We start from the raw sequence: 22,189 nt of genomic DNA, 5'->3' as shown, positions 1-22,189 counted from the left end.
TCAAGGTTATTTTATCGAATAACTTTTTTGTCTTTAATTTTTAAATATTTTTGACATTAGCTTATTAAATTATGAGGTATTCTAGTAGTAAAAGTTACTCTTGCTTTATGTTGGTAAAATACACCGTTTTTTTGAAAAAAATATTTTTTTTTTCAAATTCAAGGGACGAAAAATTTTCAAGTCGATTTTTCTAGAAAATGATGTGTCCTACCGAATTAAATCAGAGTACCTTTTAGTACTAGCATACCTTACAATTTAATAATCCAACGTGAAAAATGCTTAAAATTTAAAGACAAAAAAGATATGCGATAAAATAACCGTTACCCTACTCACAACGGACGCCTATGATTAGTATTATAAATTCGCAATGGATGGAATCGATTTACCTCTGAAAGATAAATATGCGTACCAATTTTTGTTTTTGTTTTTTGCTTAAATTCAATATTAAAGCAGCCGCCCACCTTCCTCTTAACAGTTTGAACATTTAATTTAAGCGAAAAGCAATGAATATTTTTCGAATAAACATTGTTTTCTGTTTTCTTAGACTAGCATAATGTATTTTGAATTAAATAAATTACATGCATTTTTCTTTTTATGTCAATAAATATAATTCCAAAAAATTTTTAGACACCCTGTATAAAGAATTATGTTAATATTTATATTACTGAATAGAGAAATGAATTACCTTTTAAATGAGCTATCACACGACCCCTATTACCATTTAAAATAATCATCCATGACGTCATCACGCCCAGATGGGTGACGTCACTAGTATGATATATATGCCACAAAGTCGTAATTTAAAAATATAAATTGACTTGTTTCGGGATTTTTTTCCAAAATCGTCCATTCTCGAGAAAATGAATTTTTTCCAACATTTACGTGCTCACTGTATATAGATATTAATATCTTCTAAATATCATTAAAAACTATTATATTTTGTGAGAGCAGATTAAAAATTATTGACTTTGACAGTTACATTGACAGTTCAGTTCCTAAGGTTGATTATGCAATTTGCAATTTATTTAAATTTTGCAATAAATTGGTTCTGTTTTACTGCATTATTTTTTATTCTATAATATTGACGATTTATTTAATTTCAGTTAATTGCAAACAAATAAAAAACCGCTAAACGCGGTTTACTATAATTAAAAAAAATTAGGAACACTATCAAAGCTTAATAAAATGTAAGGACTCGTTTATTTTAATCACGTTCATTTTCTTTAATACACTTGAATTGTTGATATTAGCCTCGTGATTGGAAAATTGGATGATCCACAAAGGTTAGTTCATCGGGAGCATTATAGTGCTCAAACACAATAATTGTATTTTCACCTTTATTTAGTAAAGGTGCAGGCAGATATAAACTTTGTTGGGGACCAACAAAGAAATGTCTTCCCAGAACAAATCCGTTAACTATGGTTATACCTTTGGTCCATGAAGTTGAATCAATGTATGTGTCTTGTGGGTCGTTATTAATATTTAGTGTAAACTTGTATAAAGCAGGTGTGGATTGTGTTGATGTAAGAGATTGCCAGTTAGTTAGAGCATTGTTCCAAGATTTTTTAAATTCCAGTGGAACAATATCAAATTTCATCATATTTTTTCCATTTATTTGAAATGAGTCTGTCAATCCCTTAAATTGTCTAAACTGATCTAAACCTCCAAAATTGTTGCGCCCATTATTTTCGACTATAACGTCAATTACGTATGTTGTTTCAGGAGTATTTTCATCTGTTTGTAGATCCAAAGATGTGTCAACTAACTTCCAAAACCCTACTCCGTCAACATCGCTCTTTTTTGAAGGGACTGGTGTTCGAAGTGTCCCATTAACTAATACAAGCAACGTGTCTCTTACAGTTCCAGTCAATGTTAGTTTTACAGCTCCAGCTGCAGTATGGGTATGTCTATAAACAATATATCCAAAGCTTTGTCCAGAATTACTGTTAATTGGCAACTGTTCCATTGGAATCGGATCACCAATGTGATGAATTACATTTTCTCCTGACTGAATTTCTGAGTATATTATGTCCGCTAGAGTTAACTGTCCTTCTATTTGTAGGGATTCATACTTAATCAAAGGTTGTACTTTAGGTTGATCGGGCAATTTGGTTATAACGGGATTACGAGAAGCAATTGCATCCTTTACAATTTGATATTTTTCTGTGTAATCTCCATATTCGGTTATGGGAGAATCATAGTCGTAACTAGTGGTAGTGGGTTGAAGTCCAGTATTGTCCATACCAGATTTAAGACTGTTAGCTCCATTGGTGAAACCGAAGTTGGTACTACCTGAAAAATGAAAGATCAGACATAAAATATGTAAAAATAAAAAAAACAAAAATTAAAATCATGACATTCAAAATTCCACAACAAATTAGAACTCTTATTTCACGTTAATTTGACTACTAGGAAATATTTATAAACAAAGACACAGTAAATTTAGTATTTTATTAAAATATAATAGTAAAAATCATTGTTTGTCAAATCAAAAGAAAGATGTGTTAACAATATTAAGGAATCTAGGTCAAAATATACATAAAAAATGGAAGAAGTTATGAAAATTAAAGTAATATAGAATAGATTGTTCTAGAACAGGGGTTCCCAAACTTTTTTGTACCACGCCCCCTTTTGTTGAAATGAAAGCTTCTCGCGCCCCCCCTTTACAATAAATTTTATGCGCCTTAATAGGAACAAAACAAAAACAAATAAGTATTAGCTTGAAAACGAAACATTTATTTATTCTGCCATAAGATACAATGATATTAGTTTCCATAAAATACAAAAATTATTAATAGAAGAAAAATATATTAGGTTGGTTAGTGAGACGGATGTGCTTGCATTTTATTTACTAGTGAGCCTATTCGTGGCTGAGTTTTAGTAAGTGCACAGCACAAGTCACTAGCAACATCAAGTTTATTCCGATAGTTTTGTTTTAATTGCCACACGTTTTGACTTAGTTAAAGTATTTGTAAATCACACAAATAGTTACTTGAAAAAGGTAAATATAAATGAAGAGCTTCCTGTGATACACTAAGATACACTTTGAAATATTTTAACCAAAATGAAGGTTTGTCCATTATAACAAATATTTAGCAGAGGAATCATTCAAAAAATAAATTGGATTTATTTGCAAAGCATCTTCTTGAACTGATTCAGACAGGGAGTCTATGTTGACATGGAATGGATCAGTTGACATTCTGTAAATAAAATTCTCGCAAGTGTTTGAGAAGTATTTCTGGAACCCTTCAATTAGGCTCTCCAAATGGTTTGATATTTGGATATTCAAACTTGATCCTTCTTAAATGTCCTTGAAGCGTGTTTCTTCTGAGATTGGCTCTACTTTAGAGAAATTTGAATAATTTTAGGGGTTTGCTGATATTTTACGCCTCCAAAGTTGAATTACTAAGCCTCCATCACAATGAGTAACTACTATATTTGAGTCTCCACCCTGCAGTTTTCGGTTAAGGCTGTTCAACGAGTCAAAGATGTCTGACAAATAAGCCAATATTACTTGGGTACAATGTTTTTGAAGGCCATGTTTAGCACATTAGCCATTTGCTTTTAATGTTCCAAGGTGATTACTTCATCTCAAAGGTCAAATAATCTTGCCAACATGTTTCCTTTTGAGAGCCATCGTACTTCTGTATAAAGCAGCAGTGTTTTGTGCTCACTTTATAATTCTTCACAAAGAGTTTTAAACAGTCGAGTATTCAACGCACTGTTTTTTTTATGTACTTTACTATTTTAATACACAACTTCAAGACAGCCATAAATTCATTTGGAAGGGTTTTTGCTGACAAGGCTTGTCGATGTATAAAACAATGTATCCCAATCACATCAGCATTTTTCTCTATTACTAATTGCAAATAGCCTGAGCGAAAACAAAGCATTGAAGGCGCGCCATTTGTACATAAACTGATCAGTTTTTGCCCAGAGAGTTCATGTTCGTCAAAAAGCTCTCAGACTGCTTTCATAACATTAATAGCTTTTGTCGTGGACTCCCGTCTCAACTCTGTAGAAAAGAGTAGCTTGTCTTTCATTCTTTCGTTTTGAATATACCGAACAACAATTAACTGATAACATTGTGCTATGTCAGTACCCTGGTCTAGCTGAATAGCAAAAAATTTTATTATTTAGGCGATTATTTAACTGCATCAACTACCTGGTTTTGTATGCCTTCGGTCATATTATCAATGTTATCAAAATCAATCACAGTGTTGTCAAAAAGAGGTATTTGAGTTAACTTTTGCTTACTCTGCGTTACTAGACACAGTTTAACAAGCGGTTAATTTTGAATTTTAGAAAAATAACTAAATTTAATTTAATGTTCAACTTGTCTCGCGCCCCCCTTGATATGTCCTCACGCCCCCCAGGGGGGCGCGCCCCCCCAGTTTGGGAACCGCTGTTCTAGAACAATATTTGTCGGAAAAAGTGTGGAGATAAATTTGACAACGAAGTGATTCAAGCACGCTTAAAGAAATTTGGTGCATTATGTGTAAATACTATAATGATTAAAATATTTGTTTTTATAATTATCGAAAATCTTCCAGTTTGTCGGCGTAGATATATAGTCAAAGCAATAAAGCACTGAACCTCCGAACAACAAAGGACAAAACGGGTCTTAATAATTCTTTTTTGCATTCGATTCGTGAATGCACCAGGAAACTTTGTCAACCGCAGCCATGATATAATATTAAAAAACTGCATACAAAAAATGCATTCTTAAAGTGCATCTCAAACAGACAATAAAAAAATTTCAGAACTCGTCAATTATCGGCGGAAAAGAGTTCAATTTTGTTACACGGGGGTTCTTGGGGTCGCTAAAAACGACTATGACGTCAAAAGTGCTCTCCGGAGTACCTGGTGCCCAGGGAACCTACTGTGTACCTCGTCTTGTGGAGTTTTCGGCAAATTCATTAAAAATTTAATTAAAAATCATTACTCGGGGGTTTTTGGGGCCGCTAACGACAAATATGACATGGGAAGTAATTTCCAGAGTACCTGGTGCACAGGGTACCTACTGTTTACCTCATCTTGTGGAGTTTTCGGCAAAAAATTAATTAAAAAATTAGTCTAAAATAATTACTCGGGTGTTTTTGGAGTCGCTAACGACGAGTATGACATCGGAAGTCATCTCTGAAATACCTGGTGCCCAGGGTACCTACTTCTTATGGAGTTTTCGGCAAATTCATTAAAAAATTAGCCAAAAATCATTACTCGGGTTTTTTTGGGTCGCTGACGACGAATATGTCATCGGAAGTGCTCAACGGAGTACTTGGTACCCGGGGTACCTACTGTTTACCTCGTTTTCTGAAGTTTTTTGGCAAACTCATTAAAAAATTAGTTAAAATTCATTACTTAGGGGTTTTTGGGGTCTCTGACGACGAATATGACATTGGAGTGAACTCCGGTGTACCTGGTGCAAAGGGTACCTACTGTTTATCTCGTAACTAATGATGTTTGACTAATTTTTTAATGATTTTTGCCGAGAACTTTAGTAAACATGGTAAACAGTAGGTACCCTGGGTACCAGGTATGCCGTAGATCACTTCCGTTGTCATATTCGTCGTCAGTGGCCCAAAAACCCCCCAAGTAATGATTTCTGGCTAATTTTTTAATGAATTTGACGAAAACTCGATAAGAAGTAAGTACCCTTTGCACCATGTCTTCCGGAGATCGCTTCCGATGTCATATTCGTCGTTAGCCACCCCAAAAATTCCCAAGTAATTATTTTTTACTAATTTTTTAATACAGTTTTTGCCGAAAACTCCACAAGAGGGCTAAACACTACGTACCCTGGGCACCGAGTACTATGAAAATCACTTCCGATGTCATATTCGTCGTTAGCGGCCCCAAAAACTCCCCAAGTAATGATTTTTGACTAATTTTTTAATAACTTTTAATGACAAGGTAAACACCAGGTACCCTTGGCAACAGGTACTCCGGAGATCACATTTGACGTCATATTCGTTTTCAGCGACCCCAAAAACCGCCGAGTAACAACATTAAAGTTATTTCCGCCGATAATTGACGAGTTCTGATTTTTTTTGTCTGTTTGAGATGCAGTTTAAGAATGCATTTTTTGTAGGCAGTTTTTTAATATAATATCAAAGCTCCGGTTCACAAAGTTCCTTGGCGCATTCACGAATCGAATGCAAAAAGAATTATTAAGATCCTTCTAATAGAAGATAGTCAGAAAACTACACATTTAAATATTCGCAGTCACATAATAAACAAGAGATAACGGTTTGTAAGAAACATGGCAGGTTATGAAGTGCAAGTGAATTTAATTACTTAAGCTCCATCATTACTAATAACAGTGGAGGATGCGAAGACGAGATCCATCGACGCATCACAATATCCAGCTAGGCAATAGCCAAGCTTACAAAAATATGGAAGAACACTGACATCACAATAAACACAAACTTACGCCTTGTTCGAGCATTGAAATTTCCTATCGCCACCTGCGCGTCAGTAACTTGGACAATCAAAGAAGCCGCTTCAAGCGTATAATGGCATTTGAAATGTGGTTCTACGGTAGAATGTTGTGCACACCAATGGACCGCACATCGCTCACATAAGTCAATTTAGCAGAACTTACTTAAAAATTAGACTCGCCACAACCATCAACCAAAATATACTGAGGTATTTTTGACATAACATAACTGAAGCGACAGAGTAATAACAGTGACCTAACCTACAACCCACAACCAACAGTTTTACCAAAATCCTTTTGATTCATTAAAGTTATCCCTTATGTAAGTATTTTCAGATACAGAACGACTTCAGCAACCATTGGTTGAGCTACTGTGCATCTGAAAATAATTAAATAAGGGACACCTTTAATGCAATAAAAGCGTTTTCATGAAATTGTGTGTTGTGGGTTGGGCACTGTTGCTCTGAGTGCCTCAACTATATTATATCAGATGAGAAGGCATGGAGCGAATGATAGTTAAAGGCAACGTAGCATTAAAATATCTAGAGAAAGATGATCAGACCAAATACAGGACATGACTGACTACTCATTCTCTGAAACAAAATAACATACACAGGAGAAAGATAATTGGACAGAAATAGTTAGACAAATTACTTAACGCCACTACATCCTTACGAAGGAGAAAATATAGAGGAGGGGGAGAACCGATGTGTAAAAATGCTTTTTGCTCTCTATATGGAATTGACCAAAAGGAAATTGAAGTAACCCAAAAATCATTAGAATTTGACCAGTTACTCCCATCATCTAATATGCAAGAACGTCGCAAGAGTAGTCCACATGGGATAAGTGATGACATTATTGAAGGAATTGTGAGCCGCAACAAAACCAAATATGCCATCAGAACCGACACCCGGAGCACTTGGTACCTAGTGTCCCATCACCTTCTGGAGTTTCGACGGTTTTTGGCACTAAATTGATGCACACAGATTACACAGAGATTGTAGGGGGTTTGGGGTAGCTGAACACGAACCCTTCATCAGAACTGACCCTTGGAACATTTGATGCTGACAATAATTACTCCTACGGCACGTCATATTCTGGAGTCTACACGGTTTTCAAAACTTATTGCATGCAAATAAATTACTAGACGGTTTTTGGGGTTGCTGAATGCGAATAAACCATCAAGACCGAACTCCGGACTACCTGAAGCTCAAGGTCACTTCTAAGGCATGTTATTTTACGAAGTTTGGAGGGTTTTTTGGCACCAGGTGGACAGGGAGTCGATTCTGATGGCGTATTCTTATTCAGCGATCAGAAAAAACTATGAGTAATCTATTTGTATCAATTTAGTGCCCAAAACCCTCCAAAGTCCAAATGACGTAACTTAGAAGTAAACCTAGGCACCGGGTGCTCCAGTGATCTGTTCTGATATACACTTTTTTTGCCAGGTTTATGCACTTTTTGATACATGCTACCCTTTTTGATACATTTTTCTATTGTAGGCTTTTTTCCAGACATCATCCTGAACACAATACAAAATGTTGAAAGTCATTAGGTGCTGTATTTAAAAATTGGTTTATTTTTTCCTAAATGCCCTGGTCTATTCTTTGTTGGTGAAGAAGCATAAACGATTTCGAGTTTAAAGTTAGTGGGTAAAGGTGTTATGTACACAAAAGTCGAGTATCACACAATATTGCAGTTTATTTTTATTGTTATAGTTATTAGAAAAAGGAAATGATATTCTAATAAGGTCTGACTCATGGCAACCAAAAACAAAATAAAAAAATTTCAATACAAAACGCGTTTTGATATTGTTCTACTATAACTTTTCCCATGCGTGACGATTCATTTTCTAGCAAGTTAAATCAAAAAATAAACTGAAACCTATGTCGATGTGTAGTATTGACACGTACTGTCAGAATGTCAGTGGTAATCATTAGGAAATGACTATTTTTTTGTGAACGTAAAGTTAATTTATTTAAGTGTTTAATTCTTTTTCAATATTGAGGACTCCATAAACAGCTTTGACAACATACAGGCTATTACGAATATAAACATAAAAATATAGAACGGTAATAAATAAATTGCAGAAAAAGTCACAACAACTAAGTTATTATTGCCTAAAGGGTTGCCAATGCGAGTCCATTATACTATTGGATATAGAAATTGAGTCAATACTCGAAATCTTAAAGTTTGTATTTTTTAGTAGTTGTTGCAAAATCATGGGGCAACCGGTTTCGAGGCTTACAATTTCTGCCTCATCATCAGGCCCAGTACATAATGTCTTCACAATTACAAACTACAAAATATCAGTGACAAAACTGTTCTACAGCCAAAGATATTCAAAGATATTCTGATATCTTGTACTTTGATGGGGCTGGGGGCTGGTGACATTCATGAATATCTTTGGCTGTAGAACAGTTTTGTCACTGAGATCTTGTAGTTTGTAATTGTGAAGACTATATATACTGGGCCTGATGATGAGGCAGAAATTGTAAGCCTCGAAACCGGTTGCCCCATGATTTTGTAACAACTACTAAAAATTACAAACTTTAAGATTGCGAGTATTGACTCAATTTCTATATCCAATAGTAAGTTACTATTGTTAAGAAAATGCAATATTACCTAACGTTGAGAAATACAAAAGTATCGAGTGATTTATATAAAAAACAATTAATGTTTTTAATATATCAAAGCTTTTAGTCTAGGGCGCATCTGTTTTGAGATGGACGTTGAGAGGTGACTCAATTTTTTTGCAGAAATTGCTTGAAAATAACTCAGATAATAATATTTGAGTTATCCTCCCTCTCAAAAGGTCCGGAACATTGTTTAAATAATCAAAATGTCAAAAAATTAAGGAAAAATTCGATTTTTTTCTTGGTTTTTTGATTATAACTTTAAAAGTGTTCATTTCAGAGAAAAGTTGTACTAACATAAAAGTTGCGTAATTAAATTTCCTACAATACAGAATTAGTTAAAAATTTAAAAATTAGTCACCCTTGTTGCAAAATAGCAATAATTGCGAAAAAAATCCATACAAAAACAAGTATTTGCATTTTACGTTTTTTAACCAGTTATGCTAAACTTAGGACCTTCATGTTTTACCCAGAAAAACTTTATGATATAGTAAAACAATACTGTAAATTTCATTAAGGTCGGTTTAATAGATTTTGCAAAATAAATTTTGCAATCCAGCTTTCGCAAAAAAAATCATTTTTTTAAAATGTTGCAGGACTGAAAATAAAGCAGATAGCAAGTTGAATTTTTTTTTGCGTATAGAAGTGTACTGTACCTTTCATTTGCAATTTGCAAAACTAAAATCGATTAATTACCACGGCGTCAGGAAATATTTAAAATAAACATTAATTTTTGATGCTAGGCACAGGACAGCGGTGTTCGATTCACACAAGTTGATTTCCACCAAAATTTCTTCCAATCTTTATCTAATATAATATTATGTTCTTACTGTATATTTTGTTGTATCTTAATATTTTAGTTCCACAAAAATCAAACTAATTTTATTATTGTTTGTGATATATTGTTTAAACCAATGCATATTATGTTCAAAAATAATAAACTTTTATTCTCAAAGTTAAAATATGTGAACAAAGAAAGTTTTTGCTAAAAAAGTGTTATTTCAAAGGATAGAGTATGTGTTTTTATTTTGCAAAAAACAAATTTATTTATTTATATCGAAATGCAATAAAAATTAACATGTATCAATCATTATCAAAGGTCGTTGGAATGCACACTCTGAGCAAACTATCCGCTGTCCTGCGCGAAGCACCAATAATTAATGTTTATTTAAAAAAAAATTCTGACGCCGTAGTAGTTAACCGATTTTAATATTGCAAATAGCAAATGAAAGATACAGTACACTTCTATACGCAAAAAAATTTCAACTTGCTATCTGCTTCAGTCCTGTAACATTTTGAAAAAATGAATTTTTTTTGCGAAATCTGGATTGCAAAATTTATTTTGCAAAATCTGTTAAACCAATCTTAATGAAATTTACAGTATTGTTTGACTATACCATAGAGTTTTTCTGAGTGATATATGAAGGGCCTAAGTGTAGCATAAATGGTTGAAAAACGTAAAATGCGAATACTTATTTTTGGATGGTTTTTTCGCAGATATTGCTATTTTGCAACAAGGGTGACTATTTTTAAATTTTTAACCAATTTTATATTGTAGGAAATTTAATTGCGCAACTTTTATGTCAGTACAACTTTTCTCGTAAATGAACACTTTTAAAGTTATAATCAAAAAACGAAGAAAAAAATTCATTCATTTTTTGACATTTTGATTATTTAAACAATGTCCGGACCTTTTTGAGAGGGAGGATAACTCAAATATTATTATTTGAGGTATTTTCAAGCAATTTCTGCAAAAAAATTTGAGTCACCTCTCAACATCCAAATGTACTAATATTTTTACAGATGCGCCCTGGTCTATTTAGGGAAACAGTGATAAAAAAATGCAAATTTTTCACAAACTGAGTTATCAACACTACGACATTACTAACATTCGTCTTTGTCTGGGGACCCAAGTCACTGTTGCAATTCTTCCTTTATTTAACTGAAATATTATACTTATTTTTTATAAATATAAATCCAAATAAATTTTATTGGTAAACAAATAAAACTTTGTTGATTTATAAAATCAAATAAACAATATGTAAACGCAAATAAATCAATAATGATAAACTGTCATTCTCATTGATAATTATAAATGTCAAAATTCATAAGCTATCAAAGACATTCGATATTGTTTATCCTCGTTTAACTTATTGTGATTTGCATGGAAAAGCGGCATAATTTTTCGATACTAGTTTCTTTGAGACAAAAAGAGATGTATTATAAAAGTAGTTCGTGAATAATTTCGTGCATGGAAAAAGTTAGAGTGGAAGTACTATAATTCACTTAACTATGAAAATAGGAAATTACACCTTCATTGACTTATTATGTCTTTAATTAATGCGAAAAATCTGAAATTGATAAAATAGACGAGAAACGTTATAGTCAAGAAAGCTACTGCGCATCCGCCAGGAAAAATATTCTGATTCGGATTTTTTGCACAATCTTAATTAAAAAGGACCCCTTATAACAAATTTTCATGTTGCCAGGTGCAAAAGTGAGTAAAAAAATTGTTAAACAGTTTTTTTTGTTTTTTCCTAAAACTATTTTTTTGCACTGAAAAAAGTTTTTTTAGATTTTTTGGATCATTCCAAACAGAAAAGGTCTTTAGTGACTTTTCCCTGAAGTTGACAGTTTTTAACATATAAGCAATTAAAAATTTAAAAATTGCGAAGTCGGCCATATTTAACCTTCAAAAACTATGTGAAAAACTAATAATTTAAATGTCACCAAGGTAGGTGAATATCCTTTAAACATCGATTGATGAAATCCCGAAGAGTTTTTTGCAATACAATATCGAAAACCCTTTTGTTTTTTAATTGCTAATCAAGCGGGCGCGACACAATTTTCAATCGTTGCATATAATATTATGTAATATGCTTAAATGTTCGGAGAAATATTCCGATTCAATTTTACCATCTTGCTTGAAAAGGTCTCATTTTAACAAATTTTCATGTTGTCATGCCAGTATCAAAAGGCAGTAAAAAATTTTTTTAAACGTTTTTTTTTTTGTCTTTTCCTTAAACTATTTTTTTTGGATCGGACAATTTTTTTAGATTTTTTGGATCATTTCAAATAGAAAAGGTCTCAAGTGACTTTTCTCTAAATGTGATAGTTTTTGAGATATAAGCGATTAAAAATTTAAAAATTGCAAAATCGGCCATTTTTAACCCTTAAAAACTATGTAAAAACCCAAAACATGCAATGTTACCAAAGTACGTAGATATTCTATGAGCATTGATTGATGAAATCTCGAAGAGCTTTTTGCAATACAGTATCGAAAACCCCTTTTTTTTAATTGCTATTCAAGCAGGCGCGACACTATTTTCAACCGTTGCATGTAGATGTAATAGGAAAACATTTTAAGTTTAAAAAAATTGTTTAAAAAATTTTTTGACCCATTTTTGACTCTGGAAACATGCAAATTTGTTAATAGGGAACCTTTTCAAGCAAGATGGTGAAAAAAATTGAATCAGAATATTTTTCAGCACATATATTTACGCATATTACATTATACATGCCACGGTTGAAAATAGTGTCGCGCCCGCTTGAATATCAATTAAAAAACAAAGGGGTTTTCGACATTATATTGCAAAAAACTCTTCATGATTTCATCAATTAATGTTTAAAGAATATTCACCCACCTTGGCAGCATTGAAATTTTCAGTTTTTCACATAGTTTACGAAGGTTTAATATGGCCGATTTCGCAATTTTAAAATTTTTAATCGCTTATATGTCAAAAATTATCAACTTTAGTAGAGAAAAGTCACTAAAGACCGTTTCTGTTTGGAATGATCTAAAAAACCTAAAAAAACTTTGTTCGATGTAAAAAAATAACTTTATGAAAAAAAAAACTTTTAAAAAATTTTTGACTCACTTTTTGACCTGGCAACATGCAAATTTGTTAAAAGAGGTCCTTTTTGAGTAAGATTGTGCAAAAAATCCGAATCATAACATTCTTCCTAGCGGATGCGCAGTATCTTTCTGGACTATTAGAGATTTTGTCTTGCTGAAAGAATGATATGAACAGTAGACATAAAAATATAACACAAACGAAGGAAAACAGCAAATTAATCAGTAAGTACGTTCAATGATATTTAAACTAGAAAAATAAAAATATGTGATTCATATTAAAATATTGTAATATTCGTAATATGAATGCATATAGCCTATAATGATAGATAATCAAACAAACAAAAGATGCGTGATCAAGTATACCTATCTGAAATCTAAATAATCTCAACAACTTATTAACCGATAATTAAACAAACATTGAGATAAGAGGACAAGGTGATAAAGTAGACGTTGAACTTGTAAAAATTCAAATATTTAAAAATTTCGGATAACATCGATTTTTCTCTATTTTTTTGTTTATAACTTTAAAACGATTCATTTTGGAACAAAGTCGTATAGGAATAAAACAAAGATAATTAAATTTTATATCAGATACGATTGGTTAAAAATGCCTTAATTTATCACCCTTGCTGCAAAGTAGCAATAAATATAAAATAAGGGGGCAAAACAAGCCTGTCATTATTCAATGACTTTCCATCACTTAGGTTACACTTGGAATCTTCCTAATTCGCTTAGAAAATTTTTGTAATGTGCTAAAACCGTACACCAAATTTCATTAAAATTGATTTACTAGATTTTGAATAATAATTTTGCAATCAAACTTTTTTTAAAAAATTAAAATGTTTTAAAATCTTTCACAACAAAAACAAGAACATACAAAGATTTGTCAATTTTTTTACATATAAAGAAGTACTCCACCTGTCTAATGCACTTTACAGAATTCAAATTGGATTATTTAAGCAGCCTCAGCAATGTTTTAAAGTTATAAACAATTTTTTCACTTATAAACAAATTAGTGCTGTGGCCAGGAGGGGGTGCTACGCGCTCCTTTATTTAGATGGACTTATCCAAGATTTTTATGTATTTTTTGACCCGTAGAACACGATTTTTTTGGGTAACAGTTGATTCGGATGTCGATAAGACTGTTATAAACAAAGAACTTGAGGAATTACATAACATCGATTTTTCGCAAAACAAAACATTTTTTTGTATTTCTTGGGTAATTCTAAGCAAACAATGTTCTTACAAGTTTTTTCGTAGGATGCATAGTTTTCGAGATAAACGCAGTGGAACTTTCAAAAAATCGAAAAATTTAAATATTTGAACGCGAATAACTTTTGATCAAAAAATAAAATAGTAATTCTGCTGACAGCATTTGAAAGTTTAAGTCAAATTATACCGGTTTTAATTATTTGCATTGCTAAAAATGATTTTTTTTATTATTAAACAAAGCTATTTGTTTATAAGCCAAAAAATTGTTTATAAGTTTAAAACATTGCTGAGGCCCCTTAAATAATCCGATTTTGATTCTGTAAAGTGTATTAGATAGGTAGAGCATCTATTTATATGTAAAAAAATTAGCCAACTTCTAAATTGTCAACTTTTTGTTCAGAAAGATTTAAAAAAATTTGAACTTTTTTAAAAACATTTAGATTGCAAATTTATTATGCAAAATCTATTAGGTCGATTTTAACGAAATTTGGTACACGATTTAAGTATGTTACAAAGAATTTCCTAAGTGAATTACTAAGATTCTAAGTGCCACCAAAGTGGTTAAAAACACTGAATAACAACAGGCGTATTTTGCCCCCTTATATTGTATTTATTGCTATATTGCAGAAAAGGTAATACGTTAAGACATTTTTGACCGGTTGTATATCATACAAAATTACTTAATTATCTTTATTTTATTTCTGTACGACTTTGTTCCAAAACGAATCGTCTTAAAGTTATAAGCAAAGAAAGCAGAAAAAAATCGACATTTTTCGAAATCTTTAAATATTTTAATTTTTTTAATAATGTTCCGGGCATATTTGAGAAGGAGCATAAGTCAATTATTATTACTGAAGGTGTCACCTAACTTTATCTGCCAAAATCCGAATACCACCTCTTACATCCAAAAATAGACGTTTTTTCACAGATCCTTACTGGTCTATAATATGGATAAATAGATCTTTAGTAGTCTAAAAAAGTAAAAGAAATATCTGGTACAAATAACAGCTTAAATGGTGATTATATTGAATTTAACTTACCTACAAACATGTAATGGTTAACAGAAGAGGGATAATCCAAAATTTCTTCTAGAAGACTTTTAAATTGCTGAGCGCTTACGGTATGATGATCTTCTAACCAATGATCAAACCAGCCTGTCCAAAACTCCATAGTCATTGTGGGTTTATTATGTTGAAGTTGGTTAAGCTTGTCTAGTTGCCACTTTGGATTAGAATTGAAATTAGCAGTTTGTAAAATACCCGGAATAGCACCAAGTCCATTTGCGCTAGGTGGGTCTGAAGTATAGTACAATTCAATGAGATTATTGTCTTCAAAAATTTGTTGAATGTATTTTAGGTATTCAACATCGTCATTTCCAGTATTTCCGTATTCGTTTTCAATTTGGAATCCGATAATTGGGCCCCCCTTTTGAAATTGTAAAAGAGCTAATAATGGCAGCAAAATATTAAAATATCTCTTAACGTAACTTAAGTAATTTTGATCTTTGGAGTTTCTTACTGATGAAGTGTTTCTTAGTATCCAGCTAGGTAATCCTCCAAATTCCCATTCTGAGCATATGTATGGACCTGCTCGAACAAGGGCAAAGAGATCCTCCTCTTTCGCGATTTTCAGAAATTCTTCTACATGAAGAAAGTCCTCAAAATCGGAGCCACCGTTTCCAAAGTCATATACACCTAAAAAATATTTAGAAAATATATTGACAGATATTTTGTAATTTATATGTTTGTCTATTATACATTATTATTTGTTAATTAAAGTGGAACACTAGGATAATAGTCCAGGAACGAAACTTTTCACCTCGCAATTTTTACAGAATGAATCGATTTACTTGAAAATTTGAGAATAGTAGTGGATAGTTCAAGGATCAAAATCTATATAATGCCGAAAGGCGCTTTTACCGTGGGGGTGGTTGCCAATCCATCTCGGGGGTGGACAATGTTTATTATATTTTGACCGCACAAGTTGATAAAAACATTCATTCTAAGCAAAAAACGTTCTATACATTTTTTTTTTGATGAAACTAATAGTTTTCGATTTATTCGCTATCGAAAATGTTAGTTATATATCTAAAAAATCAATGTATTTCGATGGTGTATTCATTAACGATTCACTCAATTTTTGCCGTAGAAAAAATTTTTTCAGACGAAGTTCTTGGGAGTAAAATGGCCTACAATTTCATATTTAAACATTTTTTCGTATCTCTGATGCAAAACTTTCTATTCTGAAGAGAATAGCATTTTTTACCAAATTACAAAAATTGGTTATTCGCTTTAAACTCCACTTTTTTGAAAACTAATCATTCTAAGCTTCTAGAATCTATTAATAATACATAAATAGAATAATAAATACTGCTAATGACTAAAAACACCGCTAACTTGCATTATTATGTTTCCAATTGGATTTCTCCTTTTTTTTTTTCAAAAAAATATATGGATTTTTTAAGCGTGACTTTTTATTTTTTAATTTAGAAAGTTCGGTAAAAAATAATTTTGTAGGTTTTTACAAGATCTATAACGCTGTTAATATTAAATCCTTTTAGAAACCTCAATCACAAAAAGAGGTGGCATTGAAAGGGTTGTTAAAGGTGGTTTTTGCATGTTATTACAAGTTTTAATTGTCAATAGTTCACTCAATTTTGGCCGTAGAAAAAATTTTTGCAAATCATGTTTTTGGGAATTAACTAAGCTACAATTTCGTATTTAAATATTTTTCGTATCTCTGATGCTACTTTTTCTATTTTGAAGAAAATCCATATTTTCCAAACCACAAAAATTCGTTATTCGTTTTATCCCCATTTTTTTTTTAAACTAATCATTCTAAGCCAGTCAAACTTCTAGAACCTATTTTTCTTAAAGTTCCATCTCCTAGCGGAGGTTGGATATCCTAATGGCTATGGTCACTTTGTTGGCTGCTGCTCTGAACAGTTGTAATGAACTACAGTTAAACCATTCTCTAAGGTTCCTCAGCCAGGAGATGCGTCTTTTCCTATGCTTCTTTTTCCTTGTATCCTTTCTTGCATAATAACTCTTAGCAGCTCATATTTCTCTCCTCTGGTAATGTGACCCAAATATTCTAGTTTTCCTGTTTTTATACTGTTCATAATTTCTAACTCCTTATTTAAACTTCGTAGCACTTCAACATTGGTAATCCTTTGAACCCACTGAATTTTCAACATTCTTCTGTAACACCACATTTCGAACGCTACTATTTTTCTTATATGTTGCCTTTTCAATGTCTAAGCTTCCATTCCGTATAGTAATATAGAAAATATGTAGCATCTTAGAGCCCTCAATCTGAGAGGCAACTGAAGGTCTTTGTTTTTAAGCAGTGTCTTCAGTTTTATAAGTGCTTGCCTTGCAGTTTCAATTCGGACTTTAATTTCTTTGCTTTGGTCATTTTTGTCATCAACCCAGGTTCCCAGATATTTGTATGTCTTTACTTTTTCTATTTGGGTTTGATCTAGTATTAACCTTTCATTTCCATGTTGTGTTTTTGAGACAATCATAAATTTAGTTTTTTTCTTGTTTATTTTGAGTCCATATCGAATGCAATAATCGTTAATTCTATTTAACAATTCTTGTAGCGACTCAAGGGTGTCTGCCATTATAACGGTGTCATCAGCGATTCTTATGTTATTTATTGTTCTTCCGTTTATAGAGATTCCATCACTTAGTTCCGCTATCGCTTCCTGAAATATGGCTTCACTGTACACGTTAAACAGTAGCGGCGACAGTACACAACCCTGTCTTTCCCCTCTCTTTATATCAATATTCTCGGACTCTTGTTCGTCTATCTTTATATTGGCCTTTTGATTCCAATACAGATTGATGATAATTCGTAAGTCTCGTCTGTCTATATCTCTGTTTTTCAATAATTCTATTAGTTTTTCATGTCGGACTCTGTCGAACGCTTTTTCGAAGTCGATGTAACAGGAATGCATATCCAGGTTCATATCTAAGCATCTTTGAGAGAGGACATTAAATGCAAACAATGCCTCTCTTGTTCCAAGTCCTTTGCGGAACCCAAATTGGGTATCATCCATATCATTTTCTAGCTTTCTGTATAATCTTCCATTAATCACCTTTAGAAATATTTTGAGGGTATGGCTTATTAGTGATATTGTCCTATAGTCTGAACAATCTTTGGCATATATTGTTTTAGGTATTGTTACAAAGGTGGACACCAACCATTCCTGAGGTATTTTTCCGGTTTTATATACTTCATTAAACAGATCCAGTAGTAAAGGTAGAGTTTCATCGTCTAGACATTTCAGTAATTCTGCAGGTATTTCGTCTGGACCTACAGTTTTTCCGTTTTTTGCGTTTCGTATTGCTTGTTCGATTTCCTCCATTATGATCTCTGGTCCCGTTTCGCTATCGATTTCTTCCGGTTCTTGTCTATTATCCTCAAACAGATCTGTTATGTACGCCTTCCACTTTTTTAATTTCTCTTTGACTTCTATAATAATTTTTCCATTTATGTCTTTAAGAAGGCCATCTTTCTTTTTTCGCTGTGTATTTGTGATTTCCTTTATTTTCTTATGCATATTAAAGCTATCATGTTTTTTAGAATATTCCTCTATTTCACTGCATTGATTTGTCAGCCAGGTGGATTTGGCCTATTTTATTTTCTTTATTATTAACCTCTGTATTTCTTTGTATTTTGCCTTATTCCTGCCTTTATGTTTTCTTCTTTCCTCCATTAACTCTAGGATTTCTGAAGTCACCCATCTCTGTTTTTTTCTTATTTTTGTCTGTAATATTTTCTTTCCTGCCTCTACTAACGTTTCTTGTATCATGTTCCATTTGTCATTAATATCTGTTGTCTTTATCACGTCTTGTTTGATTTTCTTTAAGTTATCATTTATTTCTTGTTTTAAACTCTGACGTATAGGTTTTTCTTTTATCTTTGAGACATCGAATCGTGGTATATTTGTTTGTTTTTGGATCTTTTTTAATTTTATCTTCATTATGCCTACTAGTGGATTATGGTCTGAATTTATGTCAGCTCCGGGGTATGTTCTCACAGACTTTATAGTGTTTTTATATCTGGATTTGATTAAAATGTAATCTATCTGGTTTCTTACAATGTGATCTTCCGAATCCGCCGGTGATTTACAGGTATAATGTCTTCTTTTAGGTAGTTTAAATAATGTATTCATTACTACCAGCTCCTCGCTTTGGCAGAATTCGACAAGTCTGTCCCCCCTTTCATTTCTTTCTCCCAACCCAAATTCTCCCACACATCTACCCACTTTTCCTTTTCCAATCTTGGCGTTGAAATCTCCCATCACCAACAATATGTCATCTTTTTTTGTGGATCTTATGATTTCGTTCAATTGCATGTAGAACCTTTCTATCTCGGCCTCATCTTTGTCTGCAGTAGGTGCATATATTTGGACAACGTTTATCTTCTTAGAGAATGTTTGCAACTGAATCATCATCAATCTCTCTGAGTAGGGGGTAAAACCAACGACAGATTTGTTTGTCTCTTTGTCTACAAGTATGGCAACTTCATATCGGTGTCCTATTAGAACCTATTATTAATACATAAATAAAGAGGCCCAAATAAGATCAATGACAAATTTTAATTAGAGTGGTAATTAGGGGATTGCTTCTGATCACTTGTTCGCTGAAGAAAATCGGGGCTGACATTCTTTTCATTATAAGTCACTTAATTTTTAGCTAGAGATTTTTTTTTATTTCTGGAGATAGATATCTTTAAATACTTTAAACTAGCTTAAACAAGTTATCCTCGAAAAATGCATGGTTTTCCCGTCTTTTGACTTTGAAACTACAATATTTATCATTCGACGAAGAAGAGCTAGCATATAATAAAGTATAGCTTGATTACCCTTGGTCTTAACGAAAAAAAAACCGTTTTGTTTATTTTTTCTAAGGGTACATTTTTGTTAAGTAAAGTTGTTTTGATAAAACGAAAACTTTTGGAGTTATTAGCAGAAAACTTATTAAAAACATGATTTTTTTCGGTATAAAACTAACAAATTCGATAGCGAATAAATCGAATACTATTAATTTTATCTAAAAAATATATAGAACGTTTTTTGCTTAGAATGAATGTTTTTACCAACTTTTTTGGTTAAAATATAATAAAAAATTTACACCCCCAAGATGGGGCGGTAACCACCCATGGTAAAAGCGCCTTTCGGCATCGTATAGATTTTAATGCTTGGACTATCTACTACTTATTCTCAAATTTTCAAGCAAACCGTTCCATTCTGTAAAAATTGCGGGGTTTTGTCCTATTTAAGCTTCATTACTTGGACTATAAGGAAATAAAATGTTTTCCTAATTTTTCCACATTTTGCCTTAAGTCATCATTTAACCCATTAAGAAATAGAACTCAGAGTAGGTGCAAGCAATCATATGTAAATGCAATTCAGGATGAAAACGACTTAAGGAAGATAATTGAGGATAATAATTGCAATGTTACCATAACAGAAGACAGTAATGATAACATTGAAGAAGTTAGTAACCAAAAAGAAGTTTCTTTACATTAGATATAATGTGACTATACCGATTCCATATATTGACAACAGCAAAAACAACGGTCTCAGAAACATACTTCATTGGAGTTATTATTAGGTTTGTTCTAGCATCAGTTTTAAACGGTTTGAAACCATCAGCGAATAGTGGAAAATCGCGAGTAGGGGGGATAGCACTGGGACTGTATGTAATGTACTTAATTAAAAATACATTTTACTGCTGTCATGAATCAGAAAAAATGTTTTTTTCACAAATAATCAATGGTTTTTAACTTAAATTAATGTTTTAACTTCCAAGAGGCATGTGGCTGGCGGGAGCTGGCTTGATCATTGAATTTAATCGATAAGCAATATTTAATGGTGAAATAAACATTCTACCAGATTTATTGTCATCACGTTTTGACTTGACTATGACTATGTATTAAGTTTATATAATTATTAAAACGAGTACGCACATCGTTCATATCCATGGTAACACTACTTATTAAATAAATTTACGAGTCATTTCAGCACGAAAACAATACACAATATACACACATGAAGTAAACAATAGTCAACCTACACATAACCTATCTGTTAGTCAAAATTTCAACATTGACCGCTTAACAACGGGCATTTTCGACATTGGCCGGGCAATGATAGAAATGTTATCAAGAATTTAAAATTATCATCAATGTCCAGTTTCTATAGACAATAACGTTAATATCCGGTCATTGTCGACAATGACCAATTCAACCGGCCATTGACGTTATTGACCGGCCAATAACGTTATTGGCCGGATTTACGTCGTTGTCTGTAACATATACATTGTTTTTTAAGGATAATAAATTAAGAGCATCTTTTATTTTTCTACAATTTGACCTTTACTTCCTCTCATAAAAGTGCTTGAAGACACACGATACCTTATCTTGCCCTACAACGATTTATTATATGTACAACTGATTTTTAAATATTTATACTTTATGAGTTATGACTTATCAATATCTGTAAACTCACCTGACTGTGGTTCGTGCAAATTCCATGGAACATAGGTTTCTACGGTATTAAGTCCAGCCGCCCTCATTTTCCTTAATCTATCCCTCCAGTAGGCTCTTGGAACCCGAAAATAGTGAAAAGCGCCACTGTATATAGTAATATTCTTATTATTAAGTGTAAAATAGGGCTGTTTATCAGACAACCCAGCGGTGATACCACCATCCGTGTAATATTCATATGACGTCGGTAGTGCTGCGAGAGCCATCTTGAATTATTTTAATTTTTTAAGTGATGTCGCTATTACTTTTATAGTAGATATTAAATTCCTAAATCCAGATCCGTACTCATAGTGAAAAAAAAACAAAGTTTTTATAATTTTTTATATTAATTATGAGTTCGAAACGAAAAATAAAATATTTCTTATCAAATTGAAGAGTCTCAGATGCAGAATCTACCATTAAAATGGTAAACAGTAATTTCAATCTAAGACTTTTCATGTTGAAAGTTCTTTCTGGTACATCCTTAATCTGCGACTTTAACAATTT

At 32.3% G+C, this 22,189-nt stretch overlaps 1 protein-coding gene across 1 annotated transcript; it reads right to left on the bottom strand.

Annotated features, from left to right (window-relative positions):
* Window positions 1-1,181: 1,181 nt before the first annotated feature.
* On the bottom strand, window positions 1,182-21,921 carry LOC126884015 (beta-galactosidase-1-like protein 2). Its single transcript, XM_050649790.1, has 3 exons — window positions 21,666-21,921; window positions 15,184-15,837; window positions 1,182-2,292 (listed from the first exon to the last, which is right to left on the bottom strand). The coding sequence occupies exons 1-3, from the start codon at window positions 21,907-21,909 to the stop codon at window positions 1,247-1,249; spliced, it is 1,944 nt and encodes a 647-aa protein (XP_050505747.1). The 5' UTR covers window positions 21,910-21,921; the 3' UTR covers window positions 1,182-1,246.
* Window positions 21,922-22,189: the final 268 nt, after the last annotated feature.

Source organism: Diabrotica virgifera, chromosome 4 (assembly GCF_917563875.1).
Source record: "Diabrotica virgifera virgifera chromosome 4, PGI_DIABVI_V3a".
Lineage (NCBI taxonomy): Eukaryota > Metazoa > Arthropoda > Insecta > Coleoptera > Chrysomelidae > Diabrotica > Diabrotica virgifera.
This window is presented reverse-complemented; position numbering and strand designations above follow the sequence as displayed.

What these genes read in the sequence shown, in the direction of transcription:
- LOC126884015 (XM_050649790.1), bottom strand. Translation starts at nt 21,909, where the DNA reads ATGGCTCTCGCAGCACTACCGACGTCATATGAATATTACACGGATGGT. An exon ending in TTTGCACGAACCACAGTCAG is followed by an intron (nt 15,838 to 21,665) that starts GTGAGTTTACAG and finishes AATATTTTTTAG; the next exon opens with GTGTATATGACTTTGGAAAC. An exon ending in TAACCATTACATGTTTGTAG is followed by an intron (nt 2,293 to 15,183) that starts GTAAGTTAAATT and finishes TTCATTTTTCAG; the next exon opens with GTAGTACCAACTTCGGTTTC.